The sequence below is a fragment of the Ictalurus furcatus genome, chromosome 26 (genome assembly GCF_023375685.1).
Source record: "Ictalurus furcatus strain D&B chromosome 26, Billie_1.0, whole genome shotgun sequence".
In the NCBI taxonomy this organism is placed as follows: domain Eukaryota; kingdom Metazoa; phylum Chordata; class Actinopteri; order Siluriformes; family Ictaluridae; genus Ictalurus; species Ictalurus furcatus.
Window position 1 is genome coordinate 19,728,738 of NC_071280.1, and position 24,723 is coordinate 19,753,460.

The window sequence follows — 24,723 nt, forward strand, 5'->3', positions numbered from 1 at the left end:
TGCATTCTAATCATATTTATTTCTCTTTACATTTAAAATGTATTTACATATTATTTATAACATTAAGTATTCATGTGTTTTCTGAATGTATGTATTTATATTACATCTGTTTATACGCAGAATACCCACTTTTAAAAGACACACACACACACACACACACACACACACACACACACCATTAAAATAAATATGACTTCATTACATGACAAACAGTAAATTGCGATTTTGCAACAATAATTTTTAATTGATGTGAACACGTTTAGCTCAAACTACAGCACTGGATTGTCCACTGGGTGTCGCTGGTGTTTGTTGTCAGCAGGGTGTGTTTACTTTTAGGAGTTTTGCACACTCTTGAGGGGTTTTTGAGCTTTCAGTAGTTGGGTTTTAGTCGAGTTTTTCATTTTCCTTGAGTCTTGAAGCAGCACTGTAGGGTTTTCACCTGCATCTCTATTCCTGTTCACCTACACACACACACACACACACACACACACACACAGGGCGTATTGTTGACGTGTTTTTGACTGATTTAAAATGAAGTCACTAACGCAGGCTTGTTCAGAAGTTGTGTAATAACAGACCCTCCAGGTTTCTGTGATCGCAGAAATCAAGCAGCAGTAATAACACTGACATTAATATTAGATCAGGTTTAAACCCCAGTGCAGTCTCACTCTTCCACTCATCACCACAATAATATAATATTCCCTTCACACCTGTGCAGTGTTGGAGTTACAGGATTTAAAGCATTAGTGATGAAATCTAAAGGAGAATTCGAGTTTAAACTGTAAAGGAACATTAACTACAGGATTTCGGGAAGTGATGCAACTTGCAGTGTGTGTGTGTGTGTGTGTGTGTGTGTGTGTGTGTGTAAATAGTTGTGCACACTCATCACAGTGGTGTTTGTTGGTAAATGAGACCTTTTAGCTGTACTCATGTTCATCGCACGTGAATGTAAGACTGCTTTGGCTGAATGCGCGTTGTGATGACGTCACGTGACGCGTCTCGGACAGAATCTGCGGTAACTTTGGGAAAATTGCAGCTCCTTCATTTTGCGTTCATTTCTGTGATCGCAAAATGATGAAATCCTGGAGGTTGTGTTATATACACTGTTAATTACATCACAGGAAATCATTCATCATCATCATCATCATCATCATCATCATCATCATCATCATCATGTGTCAGTAGGGGGCATTAAAACTAGATCTTCCTGCTGGAATAAATTCCCCCTGTTCTTACTGCTGAAGACCTGTGTGACTTTCTGTTGAAGATAATTTCCCATCATTACTGTTAGTGATCATAAATCACAGACTACTGAACAGTTAAGAGAGTATAAAATCATAAATATGTATTTGTAATACTGACCTGCATAAAGAGCTACTGCGTGTCTGTTTGACTGAAAATGGAATTAATGTACCGTACATTTAGAATCCTTTTTACCACTAAATAATTATTGACTGACCTTTGCACAGCGCTGTACAGTGTGTATATGCATATATGTATAAATTGCATTTTGTTATAGATTTTATGAATTCCACATTAGCAAAAAAAAGAAAAGAAAAAGGCACGAGTGTGCCAGTCAGAGGAACTGCAGCGGATTCTCCAGGACGCTCAGTAAAACTTATCGTCAGCAAATTTCATTATAAAACTAAACGAGTGTACCTGAGAATACTTTTTTTCCCCTTAGGCAAAGGATCGTCACTCCACATACTGACTTTGTTTAGTTTATTAATATTTACTACTCTTTATAGTATTTTGTAAAATGTAGAAACATTTAATTTGATTATTTTTGAAGGCATCTTTGCTTTACAGCATTTCTTTGTATGTGTCTATGTAAAAACTTGTGTGTAATGTATACAGCCGTGATAAAATAAGTACACCCAGTGGTAATTGTTGGCTATTTTGACATATTTGGACAACAAACATTTGATCATCTTTGAAACAGTACCTATTAATACAGCTCATAAACCTGAACAAAACCACAAGCCAAACAACTCTATCTTTGATTCGTCTGTCCAGAGCACATTATTCCAAAAGGTCTGGTCTTTACCTATATGCTCATTGACAAACTGTGGTCTTGCAAAGGCTTTTTCCTGACACGCCTCCCACGCAGGTCAAATCTGTGTAATCTCTTTCTGATTGTAGAAGCATGCACGTAGACACACACAGTTGCAAGACCTACTGCAGATCCTATGATGAAATTTTGGGGTTCTTGGAGACTTTTTTTTGCATTGGACGGTCTGATCTTGGGCTGAATTTGCTTGGACGGATTTGTCCTGGACTAATTGTCAGTTGTTTGAAATCTGCACCAGTTGTAGATGATGTTCCTTACAGTGGAATGATGTATTTCAGATAATTCTGAGATCTTTTTAAATCCCTTGCCAGACTCATAGGCATCCACAACCTTTTCCTGAATGCCTTACAGAACTCTTTAGATCTTGGCATGATGACACCACACACCTCAATAACAAAGGGAACACCAGACACTAGATATGAGAGGGGTATAAATAAGACCGGTTCCATCTGCACTCCCTAAGCAGGTTCTAATCACTAGAACCCGATATTCAACACCTGATTCTAATTATATGGATTTGAAGATAAATGTAGGGGTGTACTTACTTTTTCCCATGTGACTGATCTATTTTTGTTAAATTAAATTGTGAAAATTACTACATCATGTCAATTTTATGTCATTTGATAGTGTATCACCTTTATTAGTAGGCACCGTTTCAAAGAGGAGCAAATGTTTGCTTTTAAAAATGTAAAAAATAAAATAAGCCATTTCCATGGGGTGTACTTATTTTTTTCACATGACCTTATATGTAGGTAACAATTTATGTATGTAATGTAAATATATACATTCCCCTCTGAAAGTATAAGAATGGCACGGTCAATAAGCTGAGGAGATTTGTGTTTGAGATCAAACCCCGCGGAGGGCGTTGGTGATGTCACAGACTGATGTTTCTGGGTTTTTCTCTTCACAGCTCTCATAACGTTTCTATCATCAGATGTTTCCCTTGGCCGACCCGTTCAGCGTCTGTTGCTCAATACACCAGCAGTTTCTTTCTTTTTCAGGACATTTCAAATCATCATGCCGTCTATGCCAAATGTTTCTGCAATGCCTCTGATAGATTAACTCAACACGGCTTGATTTTCTCCCATAGACAGCGCTCTGATCTTCATGTTGGTTTATTCTTTTTAATAACAAATGCAGTGCAAATGCACAGGTGAAACCTAGGGCTCAAACCAAGAGTAGATGTTCAGGGCTATTTATTCTTTAAACAATCAAATTAACAGGACACACCTGGGTAACAAAACATTTTTGATCACTTGAAAAACAGGTGCGCTCAAAAAAGATGGCATGTTCCAAATTGTACATCTAGATATAAAAATATCAGGAAATCTGATAGTTCAGAATCTGAAGTTCAGATCGATCGTCTCATTCATCATTTGATCTCAAGCACAAATGTCTTCAGTGTACAGCAAAAACAATAATTGGCCTTATTTCAGAGGGGACTGTACATACGTGTGTATATGTAGGTTACAGTATGGACGTACTGTGTACGAGACATCTTTTTAAATCACAAACTAATTTTATCACAACAGTTTTGTGTCACTTTTCCTCCACCATCCAGTAGATGGCACCACAGCCAATCCGAGTGTACTCGAGCGGACCGATAACCAGGTGTGTGACAGCTCAACACTTCCTTTCTTCACAACTTCTCCCTCCTACAGTTATTTGCAGGAAACTGCCCCTGAGCGTATTTTTTTCTATAATGAGGCCCAGGTGGAGATGAAAAGAAGAAACGCACACAGAGCGTTTGAGTAATGCACTTCAATCTTCCCTACAGCCAAATCCAAACCTGTGAGCAATTTATCTTGCAAATAAAGTACATAAATATGGTCATTACTCAAACACACACGCTGAATGTTTTTAAAGCTTTTAATATTTGTACAGCGTGAACCCACGAAGGAAAACACCACAAAAAGCACAAACACCCAACATTTGAGTAACACAGATTCTCTCGTAAGCAAATGTCTAATGAAGAGAAGAAAACCTTATCGTTGAGGGAGACGTTTGTTTAACGTTTATGGAAGGAGTCTCCAGTGTCAGTGCTTGGGGACTGTTACAGGAAAATAATGAACTTTGGGGTGGTAACAGTACCTCCGTTTCATCACACCAGCCCTGGATTATCATGTAGAAACCTTCACGTGATCTGTATTACTCAAATCCCAACCAGAAAAAGCATTTCAGTTTCACTTTTGGTTTCACACACAGCAAAGTTGCTCTTTTATGCTGACAAGATTAACAATGTAACCTGTTATTCGGGTGAATATTTCGGTCTTTACAAAAGAGTTGTATTTTATCAGCGTAAAAGTGCTAACTCCTACACACATGGTTCCAATACTGTTTCTATCGCGCCCTCGTCAAGAAACCGTTCACCACACACACTCGGAAACAGGGTCGCTGATGAATTTCCTCACGTTTACACACTCTGTACAGTCGGATCATACCGCTGGCTTGATAACGGTCCATAATTCGAAAGAAAAAAAAAAAAAGTTTGTTAATCAAATTAGCTAGCTAGCTGGTATCTATAACCTGACGATTAGCAGATTTGCAAACTAGCTAGCAAGCAAACTCAAACTAACGGCTTCATCAGAAATTTAACTTAATACAGACTTGATAAGTGGCTGAAAAAACGTTTACTGGTTTGCTATTTTTACTAAGAGACATAATTAGCTAGCTAGCAAGTTAATTCACTAGCCACGAAATGCAACAGCACCATCAGACACTGTAATGTTTAGAGCTTATAAATATACACAATATGCTACATTTCCTAAATAACAGAATTGCTTACTAAATAGAACACACACACACACACAAAAAAAAAAGGTCTGCTAACTCATCGTTGTAATCAGTCACCAGTTTGTACTAACGGGTGTTACACTAGCCGGCTAATTATCTAGCTGTGTAACAACAGTGACGCCGTTCCACCGGGACGAATTAAACCAGCGTTAGACTGTAGAAATGTTCTGGTTTATAATTATAGAAAATGTTTGTCAGCAATTTTAAAAAGGAAACTGTGTCAGATTAGAGCAAAGCCTTCTGGGTAAAGTTTACATTACTGTCGAGTGACGATCTTATCAAGCCAGACTGCAATGGATTTCAGAAGTGTTTTGTAAGCGAGAGGAAGAGGACGAGGGGCACGTTAAAACCAGCATCGGGACCGAGACACGGTAAAGCTTGTGGAGACAGACACGATCGAACCATCTCCGATCTCTGAACGCTCCGCCGCTAACAAGCAGTGAGCAAAGAGACGGAGAGAAGCAGCTTGTTCCAGCGAGTTTATTTCTGATTTAAAAAAAACTGGAGCAGGAAATCTGAGTACAAAAATAATTCAATAAAACAAAAACAAAATCATAAACAGCTAAACCACAAAGAAGTCAAATTATAAAGCATTAGTAATGTAGCGGTGTACATGAGAACATGGCTGCTCTGGAGCACACACTGAGGACGAGGATTGCTCGCTCTCTCTCTCTCTCTCTCGCTCTCTCTCTCACACACACCCCATACACACACACACACACACACACACCCCCCTAAATACCTGTTCTTAACGTCACAGATGGTAATAAAATCAGAAAGCAAATACCGCTGATGCAGGAAGTACAACAGCAATATGGTGCAGTGTCTATAGTGACCTTTGACCTGTAGCGCAGCGGTATTGGTGTGTAAATGTATGTGTGTGTTTGTATTTGTTTATATACAAGGAATCTGCTTACAAGTCAACTATCACAAGGACAACAATCTTATTTCTTCAAAGGACAGGAAATGATCAAATGTCAAATGAAAGCTGTTGTTGGTGCATGAGATAAATGTGTGTGTGTGTGTGTGTGTGTGTGTGTGTGTGTGTGTGTGCGTGTGTGTGTGCGCGCGCGTGCCGGCAGAAAACGGTGGCCAGTCAGCGAAACGCAAGAATTCGCCACAAGTTTGCGTGACACTGAAACGGTTTCCACCCGCGCACTGAAGGAGGGATGTGTAAATATTTGTGTGTTTAGTGTACACACAAGTCTGAGTCACGTAGAGACCCCGGTACTGCACACTCGGACACCGATGCACATCTGTTCAGCAAGCAGTGGAGGGGGGGCGAAATGCTAACAACATGCTAAGGGTCAGTTAGCTGTATACAGAGAGACACACACACACACACACACACACACACACACACACACACACACACACACACACACAGAGACATACACACGCTCTAACGTCCCCGCTACATTCAAATCGTAGCCATGTGCAGATAATCAGTTCTACAATATCGTATGTTTCTGATGTGAACTGAGCTTCCTATAAAGTTTCTCATTTTGGAGAAATACAGAGGCGTCAGATCAGCACGAGGAAATTCCGTAAATCTCAACATGAACGATTAAACGTGGCGCTCATATCTAAAACTGCAATAATACTGCGAATACACTGCGGAAAAAATTACAGCGAAGCTTTAAAAAAGAAAAGAAAAAGATGACGGTATTCTACAACAGCGTGTAAAGAAACTCCACACACTCCTCAGCTTTACATTATTTTGCATTTATAGGTAATAATGAGCTGCCGGAGTTCTCAGGGTTCACTCTGAGACCTGTGCGTGTTTTAATCATTTTACTTTCTGAGGGGCTTCTCAAATACCAACATTATGGGAACTCCAGACATCCTGAATGAAATATTGACCTTTAATGTTAAACATTTGGTCGTCGTGATACTCGAAGACATTTTTACGATACATGACGTATCTCGGTATTTAGTTTAGGAGGTTTCGCAAAGTAAAACTCCCATACGGAAAGAAAAGAAAAGATCCCATACAAAAAAGATCGAATCCTGTGGATGTCTGGAAGTCCAACAGTGTGGGAGGGGTATCCTCGCCCTCCCTGTCAATCATGGGCGAACACACTCCGCCCTCTCCCACATACGAGTGTGTTACCTGCCCTGTGGAGAAGCATGAGCAGCAGCTCGAAAAGTTGGCTTCACATGTCTGAGGAAGCACATGACCGCCTTCTCCTGCTCTGATTGGTAGCTGTCGTATCAGGTGGGTGGGACTTGACCATGATTACATTAGGGGAGAAACTCGGGGAACAAATGAACTACTTAACGAGGAAAAGACGAACGATATGCACAATGTTCTCAAAACGCATCCTGAGGGTAATAAACTCCGGCATCGATTCATGTCTTGGTATCGACCGCCTACTCCAAAACAAATAAATCATAACCAACTGTAAAGACGATTATCTGCACATGACCTCAATCATCTCGCATAACAGACAGATGTTACGCTTCTTCAAACAACGCTCCAAACCCAGACTTCTTATTACAGTTACTGAGGAGTACATCACATTTAAAGCTTACATGTGCCTTTTTAATAATAAAGTTTGAACTACTCGCCCGTTTCGGGTTTATGTAAAATAAACAGCAAATTCATGTCGATCTTTAAAGGAATACAAAAAAAGAATGAGAAAACTGTACAAAAAGCTAGATAACGAATAAAGTCTAAATAATGAATAAATCATCAGAAGTGACCAAGTTCAATCAGGTCTGCTTTTCACCCACACATGAGGATGAAACGCAGGAATATTTACACACTACCCACGAGTCTCCAACTCTGGCGGCCTTCTCCGCATCGCATGATAAAGAAAAGGAAGAGGAGAATATTACACAATTATTCGTGAGTGATTTAAAACAGCAGAATGAAGGAAAAGGCCGAACGTTGCGTGATTAATATGAATTTGTGTTATTTTTATATTATTTGGGGAAATAAATCCCAACTGCTGATACACACAAAAAACTAGCAATGCCCCTTAATCTAGATAAACAAGCAGCACGGGGAAATCAGACGGAATTTTGGAGTCTGGGAAAATCTAACATGGCTCACAGTCTTAAGAACTTTTTCCTCTGCTTTTTTTTTTAGCTTCTACAGACCACAGGTGATTAATAACCTAACTAGAATATTCCGTCTAGCTTTCCCTATTTGTCCAGAAGTGCTGGTCTTACACAACCAGTGACATTTCAGAACAACGTTAGCCCATTTTTCCTGACATGACCGTTGGTCTCGATCGGTTTATTGGACTACTCTTGGTTGTGAAGATAGGGTGAAGGTGATTTTAAGCTCAGTGTGATGCTACAGCGCTGATAAAATGATAAAAACAGCCAAAATAGCTAACATGGCTAACACTCTTACTGTTTTCCACCATAAGGGTAACACAAATATACTTTTTTTTTTTTTTTTTTTGCACCTACTAGCATTTTAGCTTTTTGGGGTCACAGTAGATCATGACAGGACCACGGCTAAAAAATGAAAACTGTTGAACTCATTTGTCCTGAGCATGCTAGGTCCTAGCAGTTAGCAGGATGACGGACAGGTTTCTAGTGAATTTGAAAGCGCCTTGCCGCGATGTTATATGGTGTATCAATATTATTATTCATTGCATGTCTGAACTGGTGGTTTTGTTTGCTTTAAAATGCAGTTTTGTGCCACTAGGATGTTATTCAGAAAGATTTATTAGGTTAATATTAAATTGAATAATAATAATAATAATAATAATAATAATAATAATACGGCTATTAAAGGACCTGTTCAGGTAGGGAGACATTCGGAGTGGCGAGTACAGATTAAATGTTAAACTGGCGGGACCGTGACTACATTTCTAAGGTTCTTACGGAGAAGGTGGTTTGTGTTTTAAAGGTGGCGCTGGTGTGTTTATAATAACACGCACTACTGCGTGATTACCGGCTTGAGCCCTTCAGCTTCTTGGTGGATTTGCGCTCAGACTGGTGCGTGATTTCAGATCCGTTGGAGTCAGTCTGTACCTCTTGGGTGAGCGTGTTGAAGTGGACGTCAGCATGCTGGCCCATCTGTCCTCGCCGGAAACACAGCCAGCACAGGATGCGCTTAAATGTGTTCCGCATGTCCTGGTCACGGTACGAGTATATGATGGGGTTCATCATCGAATTTAACTCTGCCAGGATCATGACGAACTTCTCCACAGTGAGCACGCCGCAATTACATTTCACACCATCCAGCAGCAGCAGCACCAGACCCGGAGTCCAGCACACCACAAAACACCCTGAGACACAGACAAGAAGGTGTGAGTTAACAACATGGACTTACAGCATTAACACTTTATCCCATCTCTCACACACTGACACACCAGAGCTGCCACTTCACCAGAGCTGCAACTTCACCAGAGCTGCCACTTCACCAGAGCTGCAACTTCACCAGAGCTGCAACTTCACCAGAGCTGCAACTTCACCAGTGACGCTGGAACTTTACTTTTCCTGACAACTTGATCTTATCTCTTATTAATGTCAGAAGAGAGGGAATAAAGAGAGGGAATAGAGAGAGAGAATAGAGAGAGAGAGAATAAAGAGAGAGAGAATAGAGAGGGGAAATAGAGAGAGGGAATAGAGAGAGAGAATAGAGAGAGAGAGAATAAAGAGAGAGAGAATAGAGAGAGGGAATAGAGAGAGGGAATAGAGAGAGGGAATAGAGAGAGGGAATAAAGAGAGAGGGAACAGAGAGAGGGAACAGAGAGAGGGAATAGAGAGAGGGAATAGAGAGAGGGAATAAAGAGAGAGGGAACAGAGAGAGGGAATAAAGAGAGAGAATAGAGAGGGGGAATAGAGAGAGAGAGAACAGAGAGAGAGAATAGAGAGGGGGAATAAAGAGAGGGAATAGAGAGAGGGAATAGAGAGAGGGAACAGAGAGAGGGAACAGAGAGAGGGAATAAAGAGAGAGAATAGAGGGGGGAATAGAGAGAGGGAAGAGAGAGAATAGAGAGAGGGAATAAAGAGAGGGAATAGAGAGAGAATAAAGAGAGAGAGAATAAAGAGAGGGAATAGAGAGGGGGAATAGAGAGGGGGGAATAGAGAGAGAATAGAGAGAGGGAATAGAGAGAGGGAATAGAGAGAGAATAGAGAGAGAGGGAACAGAGAGAGGGAACAGAGAGAGAGAATAGAGAGAGGGAATAAAGAGAGAGAGAATAAAGAGAGGGAATAGAGAGAGGGAATAGAGAGAGGGAATAGAGAGAGGGAATAGAGAGAGGGAATAAAGAGAGGGAATAAAGAGAGGGAATAGAGAGAGGGAATAGAGAGAGGGAATAGAGAGAGGGAATAGAGAGAGAGAGAAAAGAGAGAGAATAGAGAGAGGGAATAAAGAGAGGGAATAGAGAGAGGGAATAGAGAGAGAGAATAGAGAGAGAGAATAAAGAGAGAGAATAAAGAGGGGGAATAGAGAGAGGGGGAATAGAGAGAGGGAATAGAGAGAGGGAATAGAGAGAGGGAATAAAGCGAGGGAATAAAGCGAGGGAATAGAGAGATCGATGATGAGGGAACGAGTGCTTACAGCTGCTATAACGTAAGTGAGAACAGGAACTAACTTGTTTAAACGACTGTTCACAACATTCAAGGCAACTATACAAGGATAAAAAGTATGCCGTCATTCTTTAATTGAAACTGTGGGGAAACTGCTGTAGTTGAAGAGGAATAAAGCACTTCCAGGTCATGTTGTTCTGGGAAACTAATCCACTTCACGCTGTAACAGTAACATTCAAACATGGAAAATGTCTGAATGTGGAAATGTACAAGAATTTCAGGTAGTGTGTGTTCTGTCGGGACATGCATCCATCTGATCAGGAGTGCACCAGTTTCCTCAAACACACACAAAGGAATGCATAGGAAGGATAGACAGAGTGTGTGTGTGTGTGTGTGTGTGTGTGTGTGGGCAGGAATGAAATAGAGAAATGGTGTAAGGCTGGATAAGCAAGTCATGACAAGCCCAAAACAGCTCAGCACTCCTGCCCTTATTGTGTGTGTGTGTGTGTGTGTGTGTGTGTGTGTGTGTGTGTGTGTTTCACAATGTAACTAGGCTATAAACATGTTCCAGGTGAAGGGGCAGTAAGAAAGGTCTTCCTGAATCCCTGTAATAAAGGAGTGTAAACTAAACACACACTACACTCCAGCACGGCAGGGTGTCAGGGGAGGAGAAGAAGAAAAAGGAGAGGTATTTTGTAAGCCAAGAAAAACCAAGCCACAATTTATCTACATTCCTACAGATGAGTGATTTAGACCGGTCTCCAACTGCTCTGAGATTTAATCTGATCTCTGGTTGATCGGATAGATCAGTCTCGGACTGGTTGGAGATTTTGGACTGAGATTCTGACCGGTCTCTCATTGGTAAGAGGTTTAGTTTAATACATCATGTGACTTATTTAGAGCTTTTAAGGGGGTCTTCAGTTGTTACTCTGGGGCACACGGTGCAGAAAGAACTGTAGGGGGCGAGGGTGAGATGGAAAACGCCTAAAGTAAATATTTAAATGAGCATTTCAGACCTGACAACATTTGCATATTGTGAGATGTCTCAAAACACTGGGAAGAGGGGCTCATGAGGAAAAGTATGAATACGTCTGCTCTGGAGGAACCACTAGAGGCTCTTTGTAGAACCCTAGAACAGTGTTTCCCTAACAAAAAGGGTTGCAAACAGAACCCTATTTGGCAAACTAAGAACCATTAATTACTCAATGAATCCTTAAAAGAACCCCTTCAAAAACTCTTTTACCCCGTTATGTGCTGTCGAATGCAAGTGCATAATGTATGTTACCCAGAATGACAAAGATGGTCCTCATCAGGTTCTCCACGGTCTCTTTGTGTTTGTTCTGCACCGTATGTTGGCTCATGCGCTGGCTCTTGTGCCGGACGTAGATGAAGATGCGGGTATAGACCATCACCATGACACTGAAGGACAGCAGGTTGAGCACAGCCCAGAACACCAAGTAGGTGCGGCTGTACATGGGTGCCATCTTGGAGCAGTTATCCGTGTCGCAGAGGCAGTTCCAGCCCATGCTGGGGATCAGACCCATGAGCACAGCAACTGTCCAGATGCCCAGAATCAGCAGGACCACCCGCGTGTTGGTCATCTTACTGTGGAGCTGCATGGTGAAGATGGTCTGGTGTCTCTCTAAAGCGATGGCCATCAGGTTGATGACCGATGCAGTTAGACTCGTATCAATCAGACCCTGCAGGACCAAAGCTTCATTTTCAGATCACAATAATCCATCAGATTGTTTTTTAGTGAGAGTTTTAGACTGGTCTCGTATTTTAGATATATGGTGCGTTCGAGTCTTGTCGGAAAGATCGCATTTACGAGTTGAACGCAAATGAACGCCACCACGAAGTCGCCGTCACGAGCGGAGAAACGCCTCGAGTTGGAGGCGTGTCAGTAAGAAAACATGGTGCGATCAATGGATGCCACGTCTGTAGTTGACTAAATTTGTTGAAAGCCAATTTCCTGCACAAAATACGATAGCATTGGTCAATTACAATATGATGTGTAACGATAAAGTTTACAGTGGCTTCATGAACTGATTAAAAACATTGAAAAAATAAAAATAAAAAAAGCTACACACACCTGATGCACATTCTTTCTTCTTACAAGTAGAGTTAAAATCCCTTGCTGTATTTTTTGTACTTAGTTAAGAGAAAGGTACACCGCCATCTTGTTCCGACCGAAGTGACATGAACGTACCTGACTTCGTAATTATGACTTCCCAACTGGAAAATACGAACTTCCCAGGAAGACTTGAACGCACAGTTAGACTGGTCTCTTGCTGGTCAGAGATTTAGACTGGACTCTGATGGGCTAGAGACTGATGAAGTGGACTGATGATATGGTGAATGCTGGAAATGAACGCTTCAGGAGGCTACTGAACTTAAGAGCACGGTTGATAGATGGTAAATAGTGTGTGTGTGCGTGTGTGTGTGTGTGTGTGTGTGTGTGTGTGTGTGTGTGTGTACCTGTCTGAGGAACCACTGGTACACAGTGAGTTTAGCAGTCCAGGGCCCAGTGTGGAACATCAGGTGCATGTAGGAGATCCCGGCGAACAGGTCGGCCGCCGCCAGGTTCCCCAACAGGTAGTAGATGGGGTAATGGAAGCGTCGGTTTGTAAAGATGGCAGCCATGACCAGGATGTTAGTCACAATGATGAAGCAGCTCACAATCAGTCCCAGAGTCACCACGGCATAATCCTTTGGACGCCAATCTTTCGAGATAAACTTCTTGGTCAAGTTGTAGTAATCCTCAACTGTATAATTGGGGCACGCAAGGGAAGTGGCCACTGTCGCTGTGATGACAGCGGCCATGTTGGATTCCGCTCTCCCAGAGGACGGGACAAGGCAGGGATGGAGGATGGACGGTGTCGTGTGATCGGCTGGGTGTGGGGTTTGTGGCGTGTTGATCGATCACACCTGATAGGTGAAAGGGATGATGGGCAGTGGAGTGGTGAGAGTCATGGGGCTTCAGGTCGCACGGTTCTCCACAGATAAAACCAAACAAAGCAGATACTCTTCTAGCCTGGACAGAAAAATCAAAAAATATCTAAATTAAAACTCCATATTTAATAACAATATCTGGAGAATTAAATAACCCATTATAAAATCATTAAAATGGCAAAACTGATAAAAACCGATGAAAAACTGAAACTGAAAAAACTGATAAAAACTGATAAAAGTTTAATATTAGTTTAAGTAAAGCAGTCTGAATAATAAATCTAACTGCACTAAAATCAGAGATTACTGACAAATTAAATCCTACTACAGCTGTTCGTAATATAACTCCAGAACAACGACATCACCAGATTTAAACTATGAATAAGCGAGGTATGGGATTTAAAAATCAAGAGAAGTAGCTTTTCTTTAGTAACATGATCCTGTTTTTGTGTTTTTTTGCCATGACACTGTGAGAGTGAACACAGCTCGGTGCCTTTCCTTCCCTGAGAGCACTCGCTACTCCCCTGATGGACGATCTCTAGCTGGGCTTCGTCACGTGGACGAGAACGAAAACAAAAAACCAGCACGTTGATGATATTCTATCGCTCTGCGTCTCAGTCTCAGATTGCGTCTTACTTATTCTCATGACCAGGTTTAATCGCTTACCTCAGAGCAAGTAAACGCCAACACACTGGAACTTCAGAGCACTAACCCAAGAACGTAAGTGTTGGCGTTGCACCATGTCTTCATGTGGAGTTTCTCCACTTAGAAAAACACTACGGATTCCACGATACCAGTTACACAACGAAGGTGCAGGACGTGAATGGCGATACGACCGCGTTATTAATATCCTCACCGTGAACGACGTGAGTGTTCCGAGAGGGTTTGTGGACGCTGCTTCCACTTGTTCCTTGTGAAATACTTTTAGTTTTGCGTATCACGTCAAAAGTATGGTGATGTGAAGGTTTCGCCGTATCGCCCGCCCCTGACCTCGAAGCCGTCTGCAGTTTATTTCTAACTAACGAACCACCAGAAGTCCGTCGAGCCCTGACGCAAGCGACGCCGCTGTCCGACCTTCACGGCGGGGGTTTATTAAAACCTCTTTCCCCTCCCTTACAGATATTCAACAGCGTCCGATACGTGAGCTGCCTTTTTAACCCAGCTGGAGATCTGGAGCAGCTATGACATGCTGTATAATTAGTTTTTCACCATGTTCTCTGTACTCCAAACACACACTCCCTGCTGAAACAACAACAACAACAACAACAACAACAACAACAACAGAAACCCTCATAGAATTGGTAATGGTTATAATGGGAATTATATTGGTTTTAATGGAAACTGTAATGGTCCCTGTGGACCACTACTGGTAATTTGTTGTTGTTTCTAATGGTGGAATATTCTGTTCTGTTTCGCTGATGGTTTGTAATGGCGTTTGTAGTGGAAACCATTAGAATTTCTGTCATGGTTTTGTCTGGATAACAGCAGAACTAATTATATTTACAGATAACTGCGGAATTCTGGTGTTATGCTTTTCTTCTTTATTGTAGCGAATATCTCAACCGAGTACAAGTTATACGAGCTACAGTGGATTTTTATTTTTATTTTTAAGTGATGAGCATACCAAAGTATGATGATTGATTTTTTTTTTAAAGCTGTGACTGAAGGTACATGATGTTGACGCTACAAAGCGCTTGAACAAGATAACCCAACGTGGCTCATGCTGAAAGAGTGACCGAGTGACCAGTTAGCTTCCGTTCACTAGAAGTGTGTGTGTGTGGGGGGGGGGGGGATTGATTTTGGAGCTGTAAAGTCTTATGAATATGAATGTACTGGGGTTTTGTGTGTGTGTTTTTACACTGGACACTTGTTTCATTCTGAGGTGTGTTGATTTGTGTGTGCATGTTCATTATTTTGATGTGTGTGTGTGTGTATGTGATTCAGAATCAGAATCAGAGCCGTGATTACTGCGGACACACTCACATCATTTACAGTGTCTACTACACACCCAAACACCACACACACACCCAAACACCCAAACACCACACACACACTTCACACCTTCTGTTTCACTCACACAGTTTAGATGCAGCTTGTGCAACACGATAAACAAGTGACTTGTTTTTATTTCCACTAAATGATCTTTATTTCCACAGATCTGTTCATCACGGCTCCTTCCACTGACACAGAAATCTCGCTACATGGACATGTTTACTTTCTGCTGAAATAATATATGATACACAGCAGACAGATGCTGAGACGGGCAGTGAGAAGAGGAGAGAGACCGGCGGAGAGGAGCAGGACAGAGAGACCGGTGGAGGAGAGAGAGAGATTTGTTGCCACCTGTGTGAAAAGCCTGACACAGTTTAATGATCCCAGTGATTAACTGGGTGAGGCCTCCCTCCTCCTCCTCCTCCTCCTCCTCCGTCAGTATTGTGTTGTAGTTATTTTTATGCGACACAACAAAAGAACATCCACATTCATTCCATGTAAACAAAGCTAACTATTCCAGGTGGCATGTGTGATGAGATGTGCGGTGATGCGTCACTTACAACAGCTCAATACCCACAGAGAGAGAGAGACAGAGAGAGAGAGAGAGAGAGAGAGAGAGAGAGAGAGAGAAAGAGAACAGAAAGTGAGAGAGAGAACAGAGATTATTTATTTACACACACACACAGTGGGGAAATAAATATTAAACGCGTGAACATTTGTGTCAGTAAATATATTTCCAATGAGGTTATTCACATGAAGTTTTCACCAGACATCAGTATTAACTCAAGAAATCTAGAAATATAAAGAACTCACAACATTAAAGTCCATAAATAAAGTTATTTAAACACGGGAAAAAAGTATTGAACACGCTAACTGAAACGTATTTAATACTTTGTGGAGAAGTCTTTGTTTGTAATGACGCTTCAGGACACTTCCTGTATGAAGAAATTAATGATCCGCAGTATTCAGGTGTGATTTTGGTTCATTCTTCTAAACATATTGTCTTTAAATCTTGTTCAGTTGGATTCGAGTCAGGTGATCGACTGGTCCATTCTAACACCCCCCCGCAAAATAAGTTTATGGCAGATGGCATTAATGCTAATGCTAACCTGGCATTCATGCTAGCAAGTGACAGATCATTTTCTATTGAGTCGTGATTCTGTGCGTCAGTGATTTGGAAAGGACACTCCCACCACACACACACTCAGCTGGTAAACAGGTTTATCTGGTTCAGTGTGTCCAAGAGTATTTCCACACACACGCAAGAATAAATCACACTCCGACAGCAATGACAAACACGTTAAGAGTGAACTCCACCAGCGTGAGATTATACAGTATAACAGAGTGAAACCTGCTGATCTGTTTCACCACTGCTCAAATCTTAATACTAACGATCTGTTCACAACACTCACCCTATCAGAGATAAGGCTCACAGGAACTGCGCATGCACACAGACACACACACACACACACACACACAGTGGACCGCATAAAGTCTCGTAACAAGGAACAGCAGTCAAACAGGATTTAAAACTAGCCTAGTATATAAAGCTAGAGTAGTGTATAAAACTAGCCTAGTGTATAAAACTAGAGTAGTGTATAAAACTAGCCTAGTGTATAAAACTAGCCTAGTGTAGAAAACTAGAGTAGTGTATAAAACTAGCCTAGTGTATAAAACTAGCCTAGTGTATAAAACTAGCCTAGTGTATAAAACTAGATTAGTGTATAAAACTAGCCTAGTGTATAAAACTAGCCTAGTGTATAAAACTAGAGTAGTGTATAAAACTAGCCTAGTGTATAAAACTAGCCTAGTGTATAAAACTAGATTAGTGTATAAAACTAGCCTAGTGTATAAAACTAGAGTAGTGTATAAAACTAGCCTAGTGTATAAAACTAGCCTAGTGTATAAAACTAGCCTAGTGTATAAAACTAGAGTAGTGTATAAAACTAGCCTAGTGTATAAAACTAGCCTAGTGTATAAAACTAGATTAGTGTATAAAACTAGCCTAGTGTATAAAACTAGCCTAGTGTATAAAACTAGAGTAGTGTATAAAACTAGAGTAGTGTATAAAACTAGCCTAGTGTATAAAACTAGCGTAGTGTATAAAACTAGCCTAGTGTATAAAACTAGCCTAGTGTATAAAACTAGCGTAGTGTATAAAACTAGCCTAGTGTATAAAACTAGCGTAGTGTATAAAACTAGATTAGTGTATAAAACTAGCGTAGTGTATAAAACTAGATTAGTGTATAAAACTAGCGTAGTGTATAAAACTAGATTAGTGTATAAAACTAGCGTAGTGTATAAAACTAGATTAGTGTATAAAACTAGCGTAGTGTATAAAACTAGCCTAGTGTATAAAACTAGCCTAGTGTATAAAACTAGATTAGTGTATAAAACTAGCCTAGTGTATAAAACTAGAGTAGTGTATAAAACTAGCCTAGTGTATAAAACTAGCCTAGTGTATAAAACTAGATTAGTGTATAAAACTAGCCTAGTGTATAAAACTAGAGTAGTGTATAAAACTAGCCTAGTGTATAAAACTAGCGTAGTGTATAAAACTAGCATAGTGTATAAAACTAGCCTAGTGTATAAAACTAGCGTAGTGTATAAAACTAGATTAGTGTATAAAACTAGCGTAGTGTATAAAACTAGAGTAGTGTATAAAACTAGCGTAGTGTATAAAACTAGCGTAGTGTATAAAACTAGATTAGTGTATAAAACTAGCGTAGTGTATAAAACTAGCCTAGTGTATAAAACTAGAGTAGAGATGACAATCTGAAGGATTTTAAAGGAAACAACAGAAATGATTCGATGCAACAATTAGAAATTGATTATAATTTAAAAAGAAGATATAAGGACTGGTGTGTAAAAAACTAATGAAGCAATATCACATGAGGAAGAGAGCTGCTGCAGTGAATATGAGCAGGACCGTGACCGGGCTACAGGGACGAGGCCACGGGTAACCGCAGCCGCGCCGATATTCAGTACAACCGCCCGCTTTCACACTACACTTCTACAAGCAAGGATTTAATATGGACTTCCTGACATTTCACACGCACTATGGCCAAATATTTCTGTTTATTTTTGCTCCGACAATGAAAATAGTTCCCAAAAAAACCTACAGCTGGATAGAGCCTTAGAACCGACTGCATGTTGTAAGGTTCGACATAGAAACACACAATGTTCCCAGAGAGGAACGTGCTGAAGAACCCTCAGGAAACCCAAAGGCTTATGAAGTCTTATAGGGCATTTGCACTTGATTATATGTGAATTAAGAGAAATAAGGACTGTGCCAGCTCTTAAACTGGTGCCTACGTAGGCAGCCTCCTCCCAAACACAACACTTCCTGTCTTCACTCTTACCATCTCCATCAGAATCACTCATCTCCAATTAAAACCTCAGCTGATGTGTTCAGCCTGCATCACATTCTCCTTCTCCACATCACCACTCACACATCTCAAACCACACACATCTGTCCTAGATACAAACCAGATGTGTAGTATACAGTGTTTCAGAAAGCACAACTCGTGTGTTACTAGAAACATTTAGTGGTGATGAAGTGATCATGGTGATCAGGAGACTCGTGGCCCGTAGCTGTATCCCAAACCATCAGAGGCTCCTCCTGACAGATAGTGTGTTATTCCTCACACACGGTTCCGGATCTGATTTAGGACACAGCCACTGAGAGAAGAAAAATGGGGGCTGTTCCAATTTCTGTGGCCCCTTCACCTTCCAGCACACTACAGCAAGTGGGAAAGCATCACGGACAGACAAGCTGTCTGTCTTCCAATCCCTGTGTCTATCTGTCAGTCTGCCTGTCTGCGTCCATCCAAACACCTGTCTATCCATCAGTTCATCCAGATTACCTACAGAATGTCTGTCTGTCCACACACCCAGCTGTCTGTCTGTCTGTCTGTCTGTCTGCCCGTCCACGCACCCAGCTGTCTGTCTGTCTGTCTGCCTGCCTGTCCACGCACCCAGCTGTCTGTCTGTCTGTCTGTCTGCCTGCCTGTCCACGCACCCAGCTGTCTGTCTGTCTGTCTGCCTGCCTGTCCACGCACCCAGCTGTCTGTCTGTCTGTCTGCCTGCCTGTCCACGCACCCAGCTGTCTGTCTGTCTGTCTACAACCAATCCATTTGTCAGTCTATCTGTCATGTGCACACTCTGTCACACAAACGTGCACACACATGTTGGAAAAAATTCTCTAGATCTGTTTCACTTGATCATTTCCTTCCTGTGAGCACAGAGAGGAAACCCTCTCACCACCCCAAGACATGCTTGTGTGTGTGTGTGTGTTACAGATCCTCTTCTGACAGTAACACTTGTTAGCATGTGATCATAAAACACAGATAACACACTTTATATGGTCAACTAGTGTGAACAAGGGGACATTTGCACACACAAGTCACAGTGCAAAAGACCTTTGCGGTCGGTGTCGGTGTGTGTGTGTGTGTGTGTGTGTGTGTGTGTGTGTGTGTGAGAGAGAGAGAGAGATGCACTGATTAAGAGGTTCTACTTGGCATGATAAAGAATGACGCACATCCCCATAAAGGTTCTATGTAGAACCCTAGAACTGAAGAGGTTGCAAGTAGAAAATGCTCTTCAGGAAACTAGAACCATAAAAAGAAATCTTACTGAAATGTTACAAGAGTTCTAAGTGTTCTTCTGTCAGTCTTCATAGAGCAGTCCATCTATCCATCTATTTACTTTTCTATCAGTTCACCCATGCCCCTGTAGATCACTCCACTATTTACCTCTCCATCTGTCCGTCATTCTGGCACGTTATTAACCCAGCAGTTTGTTTAACGATCCATATGTTGAACTATCCATCCAACATCCCCCCCCCTCTCTCTCTGCATCCATCCCAAATGTCTATACTTATTCCTTTAGCAGTCAGTCTGTCCATCTGCCCATTTATCCATGCATCCATCCAAGTGTACCTAGCCTTCCTTATTTAATTAACTACATTGGCTATATGTTTATCAGTCTACTCGGTCTATCGGGTTCTCAACGTGGTGTCAGGGGAACCCCAGGAGTCCAAGAAGAAGAACCACAGAGATGCAGGAAATATTTACCAGACAGACGAGCAGACCGATCTCTACCTCTGAGAAATATCACAAAACAATTCATAGCCCCTAAATAACCTGCTTACTTTCATTAGACTGCATGTTAAATAAATGTGCACTGAAGGGATTTGTGGTGTGTGTTTTTTTTAAAGTGAAACAGTTAAACTATCTCTGAGTGTGTGTGTGTGTGTGTGTGTGTGTGTGTGTGTTATCTGCACTGTAATTCAGTAATAAATGTAGAACTTGGACTGTTCCTAGGTCTCAGCTCTGTAAATCTCAACATACAATTGGCATTCAGCTAAAGCAGCACAAAACTAACCATCCAAATCAATTCATTATAATATTACAGACATTCACTCCAGCGTGTCAAAATAAACCATTCACACTCTTTTATACTGACACTTACAAACTTTATCAACTTTATAAAAACACTATTACTGATGTTAAAATGGCTATTAACGATTTACAGGTATCATTATTATTATTATTATTATTATTATTATTATTATTATTACTACTACTACTACTACTACTACATTATCTTCACTCAAGGTGACAATTACAGAAAACGAGTTATTTATTTATTTCTTTTGTAGATTAGAGGTCGAGAGAGTCGAGTCTGTAAACGCACGCGCACAATCCTTTACAATTACATGAGAATAAAATAAAATAATTTCTCCACTCACCCGCGTGTCTCATCTCTCCTGATCACTCCATGACCTTCCACAGAAACAAAAAATCACTTACTCCGCGTTTCACTCTCTCCTCGGGGTGTGTGTGTGAGAGAGAGAGAGAATGAGAGAGAGAATGAGGGTGAGTGAGTGAGTGAGAGAGAGAGAGAGAGAGAGAGAGAAAGTAAGTGAGTGTGTGTGTGTGTGTGAGGTTACCTGAGCTAGAGGAAGTGAAGTTTGTGCGCTCAGTACAGGGCGCGGCACGTCTTTTCTTTCTTTATTACCTTCATAACAACACTACTCGGTGTACACTTCCTCCGCACGCCGCTGTTTCAGCTCTTATTTACTGCCTAAGTGTGTGTTTCATTAAATAAAATAAACACTCATACACACATACGTCACGCGCGAGGTAAAGTCGCGTTATGGCATTTAATTCAGGGGAATCACTAACCTGGTAACGCGCTCGAAGCCCCGCCCACCGAACCATCTGATTGGACGCAAATTGAAAGTCCGTGCGCCAATGAATGCGCGCGTGGTTCCCTCGCGCAGCAGGTAGTCTGTGACGCATGCGCAACACGCAGCCCGACGTTCCAACGCCCTTTCACGTGTTTTGTTTTCTCTGTGGGATTTGAATGCGTGGATTTGCGTGTGTTTGACATTTAAAAAAAGAACCTGTAGGAGAATGCAAAGTGTCTGGGTTTGAAAAAAGAACGAAAAAACCCCCAGTGTTTTGTAAAATGTTTTGGGTGGATGCTGTTGGAGGATATTAGTACATGTAAATACTTGTTTTTAGTTTAGTTAAAACTAGCAGATCCCTTCCCCCTTTAAAAAAACAGCAACAAAAAAATAAAACCAAGTTTCAGCTAAAATATTTGTACCCAGTGTCAAGCTACACATAAAATCACCCCAAGACTTACAGAAATCTGCCTATGTATTTTTAAACTCTATACATACATGTTTCTATAGTAACAGCTCATTCACCGGGACTTGTAGATCAGATGCGCCTCATAAATGGATTAAAAACATGACATGGTCAATATGGTGAACTTTTCTTAAAGTAAGGACACGTTTATGTAACATGTATGGAAGGAGTCTCCAGTGTCAGAGGTAAAGCTGTAACTTTACGTTTTCCAACATTTTCAGGACAGAAGAGTTTACGCTTCTTTTCGGTTTCTTGCTAACACGACAAGCTGAGATTTTTTTTTTTGTCTTGAGAATAGAGAGAGGGATGGTGAGGGAACGAGTGTTTAGAGCTGCTACAACGTAAGTGAGAACAGGAACTAACCTGCTTCACTGATGATCCACAACATTAAAGGTAACTATAAACAGATAAAAAGTATGGCGTCATTCTTTAATATAATACATTGTAATTCTTGGTAAATTTGTGGTGTAATAGGAATAAAACGCTCTGGATGTGCTGTTATAGGAAAATAACTCAGGATGATATCAGTGATCAACATCACTAGCATGCACTAGCACATCAGGAACTAACTTGCTTCAGTGATGTTCCACAGCATCAGCCTTACATGGATAAAAAAGTATGACATGTTGATCATTAATGAATAACACACTTGGAGATGTGCTGTTATGGGAAAATGATCAACTTCAGGGTAATAACAGTAACTCTGCGTCATCACACCGCCCCTGCAGGGATTATTCCTATAGCACGCCCCCAAAGGTTTTATTCTATATGCAAAACCAGAGGTGAAGTACTCTACGCTTACACATTCCGTGTGCGTGTGTGTGCGTGCGTGTGTGTGTGTGTGCGTGCGTGTGTGTATGCGTGTGTGTGTGCGTGTAATTGGGTCACGGAAAAAGTGTTAACATTTCTCAAAAACAGTGGGTACTTTCATCTTTATTAACCCTGCATCCACACTGACAAGCAACAGGTGATCGTTCTTTTTCTACATAAACTGTATGGCCAAAAGTATGTGCACCCCTGACCATGTGTTTCTTCCCCAAACTGTTAGCAGAAAGTTTAAACCATACGGTTATATAGAGTGTCTTTGTACAGTACACTGTAGCTTTAAAATTTCTCTTCACTGGATCTAAGAGGCCCAAACACTGTTCCATGAAGACGTGGTGTGTGAAGGTTGGAAGAAGGTAGAAGAACTCGAGGGTCCTGCACAGAACCCTGACCTCAACCCCACTGACTCATCACCTTTGGGATGAACTGGAACTGGAGCTTCCTCACATCAACATCATCATCAGCACCTGACCTCAACCTCACTAACGCTCTCGTAGCTGAATGAACACTAATCCCCATAGCCACGCCCCAAAATCCCCACAGCCACGCCGAAAACCCCCATAAGCCACAACCCAAAATTCCCACAGCCATGCCCCAAAATCTAGTGGACAGCCTTCCCAGAAGAGTGTCGAAGGGGGAATAAATCTGGAACGGGATTTTCAACAAGCGCGTTCGTTATTTAATTTGTGTTTAATTAGTTAGCTTTAGCAGCTGTATATAACTACTTCTGTTTCTCAGGAGCGAGAGATCTTAATGATATTGTTTATAGGGTACGCTACAAACAAGATCATCAAGATCTAATTATGCACATTAAATCACTTTAAAAGTACACTGTAATCACGTTTCCAATTAAAAGACACACACACGTTAAATGTACAAACGATGTTCGATGACAGTGACATGCCCTGGATCAGGTTAGTGCGCTAGTGTTCCAGGAGTGAAGCAGCGTCTCCGATAGAATACACAATAAAGGGGAAAAACAGTGTGTTGTATTATTGTGTTAAATTCTAGGTCACATGGCCGTCTCTTATCTTAGTTTGCAGCGAGCCGGACTCGGTGGAGTCACACGCTGTGAGACGATGTGCTGAAGTGAAGGACAAAGAGTAAAACACGGACAAACGGTATGAAGAGAGGCAGAGAGAGTGAGTATCGGTTTAGGTGACTTGAGAGACAGGTAGTGCAGGCAGTGAGTGTTTCAGCAAATGGAAACCACAATGGAAGGAAGACAGTGAAAAGAAGATGTAAAGAAGTTAAAAGATGGAAAGACATGTGGAGGTTTCCATCTCAAATATTATTGGGGTGGCTGTGGTTCAGGCGGTAGAACAGATTTTCCACTAATTATGAAATGTGTGTGTGTGTGTGTGTGTGTGTGTGTGAATGAGAAACAGTATAAAGCACTTTGCAGAACCAGTACGGTTAAAAGGAGTTATACAAGTGCAGACCATTTACTTAGCTAGCTTAACAACATTTTAATAATTTTCAGAACTTATTGATTTAAACATGGCAAATGTAAATAAGTCAGTTGTTTTTTGTAAAAGTGTTGATGATGTCAAATTATCTATCATCATCACATTTAGAACTGTGCTTATGGACGGGGTCAGCTTGACACAAGGGAATTACAGAGTGCCTGATTGTACTGCCTTTACTGTTTTGTTTGTACGTTATCATAAACATGACAAATAATTTCACAGACATGCTAATGACATGCTAATGATATGCTAATGACATGCTGATGACATGCTGTTGACATGCTGATGACTTACTGTTGACATGCTGATGACATGCTGATGATTCTCCGTTACAGGAATAAATCTGAAGAACCAGAGGTGACCTCCAGGATTAGCCATGGTTTAGTGACATTGAAGTAACGTTCTCTTCTGCAAACAGTCTGATTCCTGTGAGACAAACAGTGTGTACTGTGTGTGTGTGTGTGCATGT

At 41.2% G+C, this 24,723-nt stretch overlaps 1 protein-coding gene across 3 annotated transcripts; it reads right to left on the reverse strand.

Annotated features, from left to right (window-relative positions):
* On the reverse strand, window positions 1–24,723 carry lpar2b (lysophosphatidic acid receptor 2b). Of its 3 annotated transcripts, XM_053616334.1 has the most exons (6): window positions 21,255–21,604; window positions 21,054–21,087; window positions 12,839–13,394; window positions 11,646–12,060; window positions 8,858–9,114; window positions 1–461 (listed from the first exon to the last, which is right to left on the reverse strand). In XM_053616334.1, exons 3-6 carry the CDS (start codon window positions 13,181–13,183, stop codon window positions 333–335), a joined length of 1,146 nt encoding a protein of 381 aa, XP_053472309.1. In that variant the 5' UTR covers window positions 13,184–13,394; window positions 21,054–21,087; window positions 21,255–21,604; the 3' UTR covers window positions 1–332. The 3 variants fall into 3 exon arrangements, with proteins under 3 accessions (XP_053472309.1, XP_053472311.1, XP_053472310.1); XM_053616336.1 differs by lacking the exons at window positions 21,054–21,087; window positions 21,255–21,604 and adding an exon at window positions 24,549–24,723; XM_053616335.1 differs by lacking the exon at window positions 21,054–21,087.

Coding starts and splice junctions, on each gene's coding strand:
- lpar2b (XM_053616336.1), bottom strand. CDS start 13,183: ATGGCCGCTGTCATCACAGCGACAGTGGCCACTTCCCTTGCGTGCCCC. Junction 12,061..12,838: donor ACCAGTGGTTCCTCAGACAG/GTACACACACAC, acceptor TTGGTCCTGCAG/GGTCTGATTGATACGAGTCT. Junction 9,115..11,645: donor GACCATCTTTGTCATTCTGG/GTAACATACATT, acceptor TCTGTGTCTCAG/GGTGTTTTGTGGTGTGCTGG.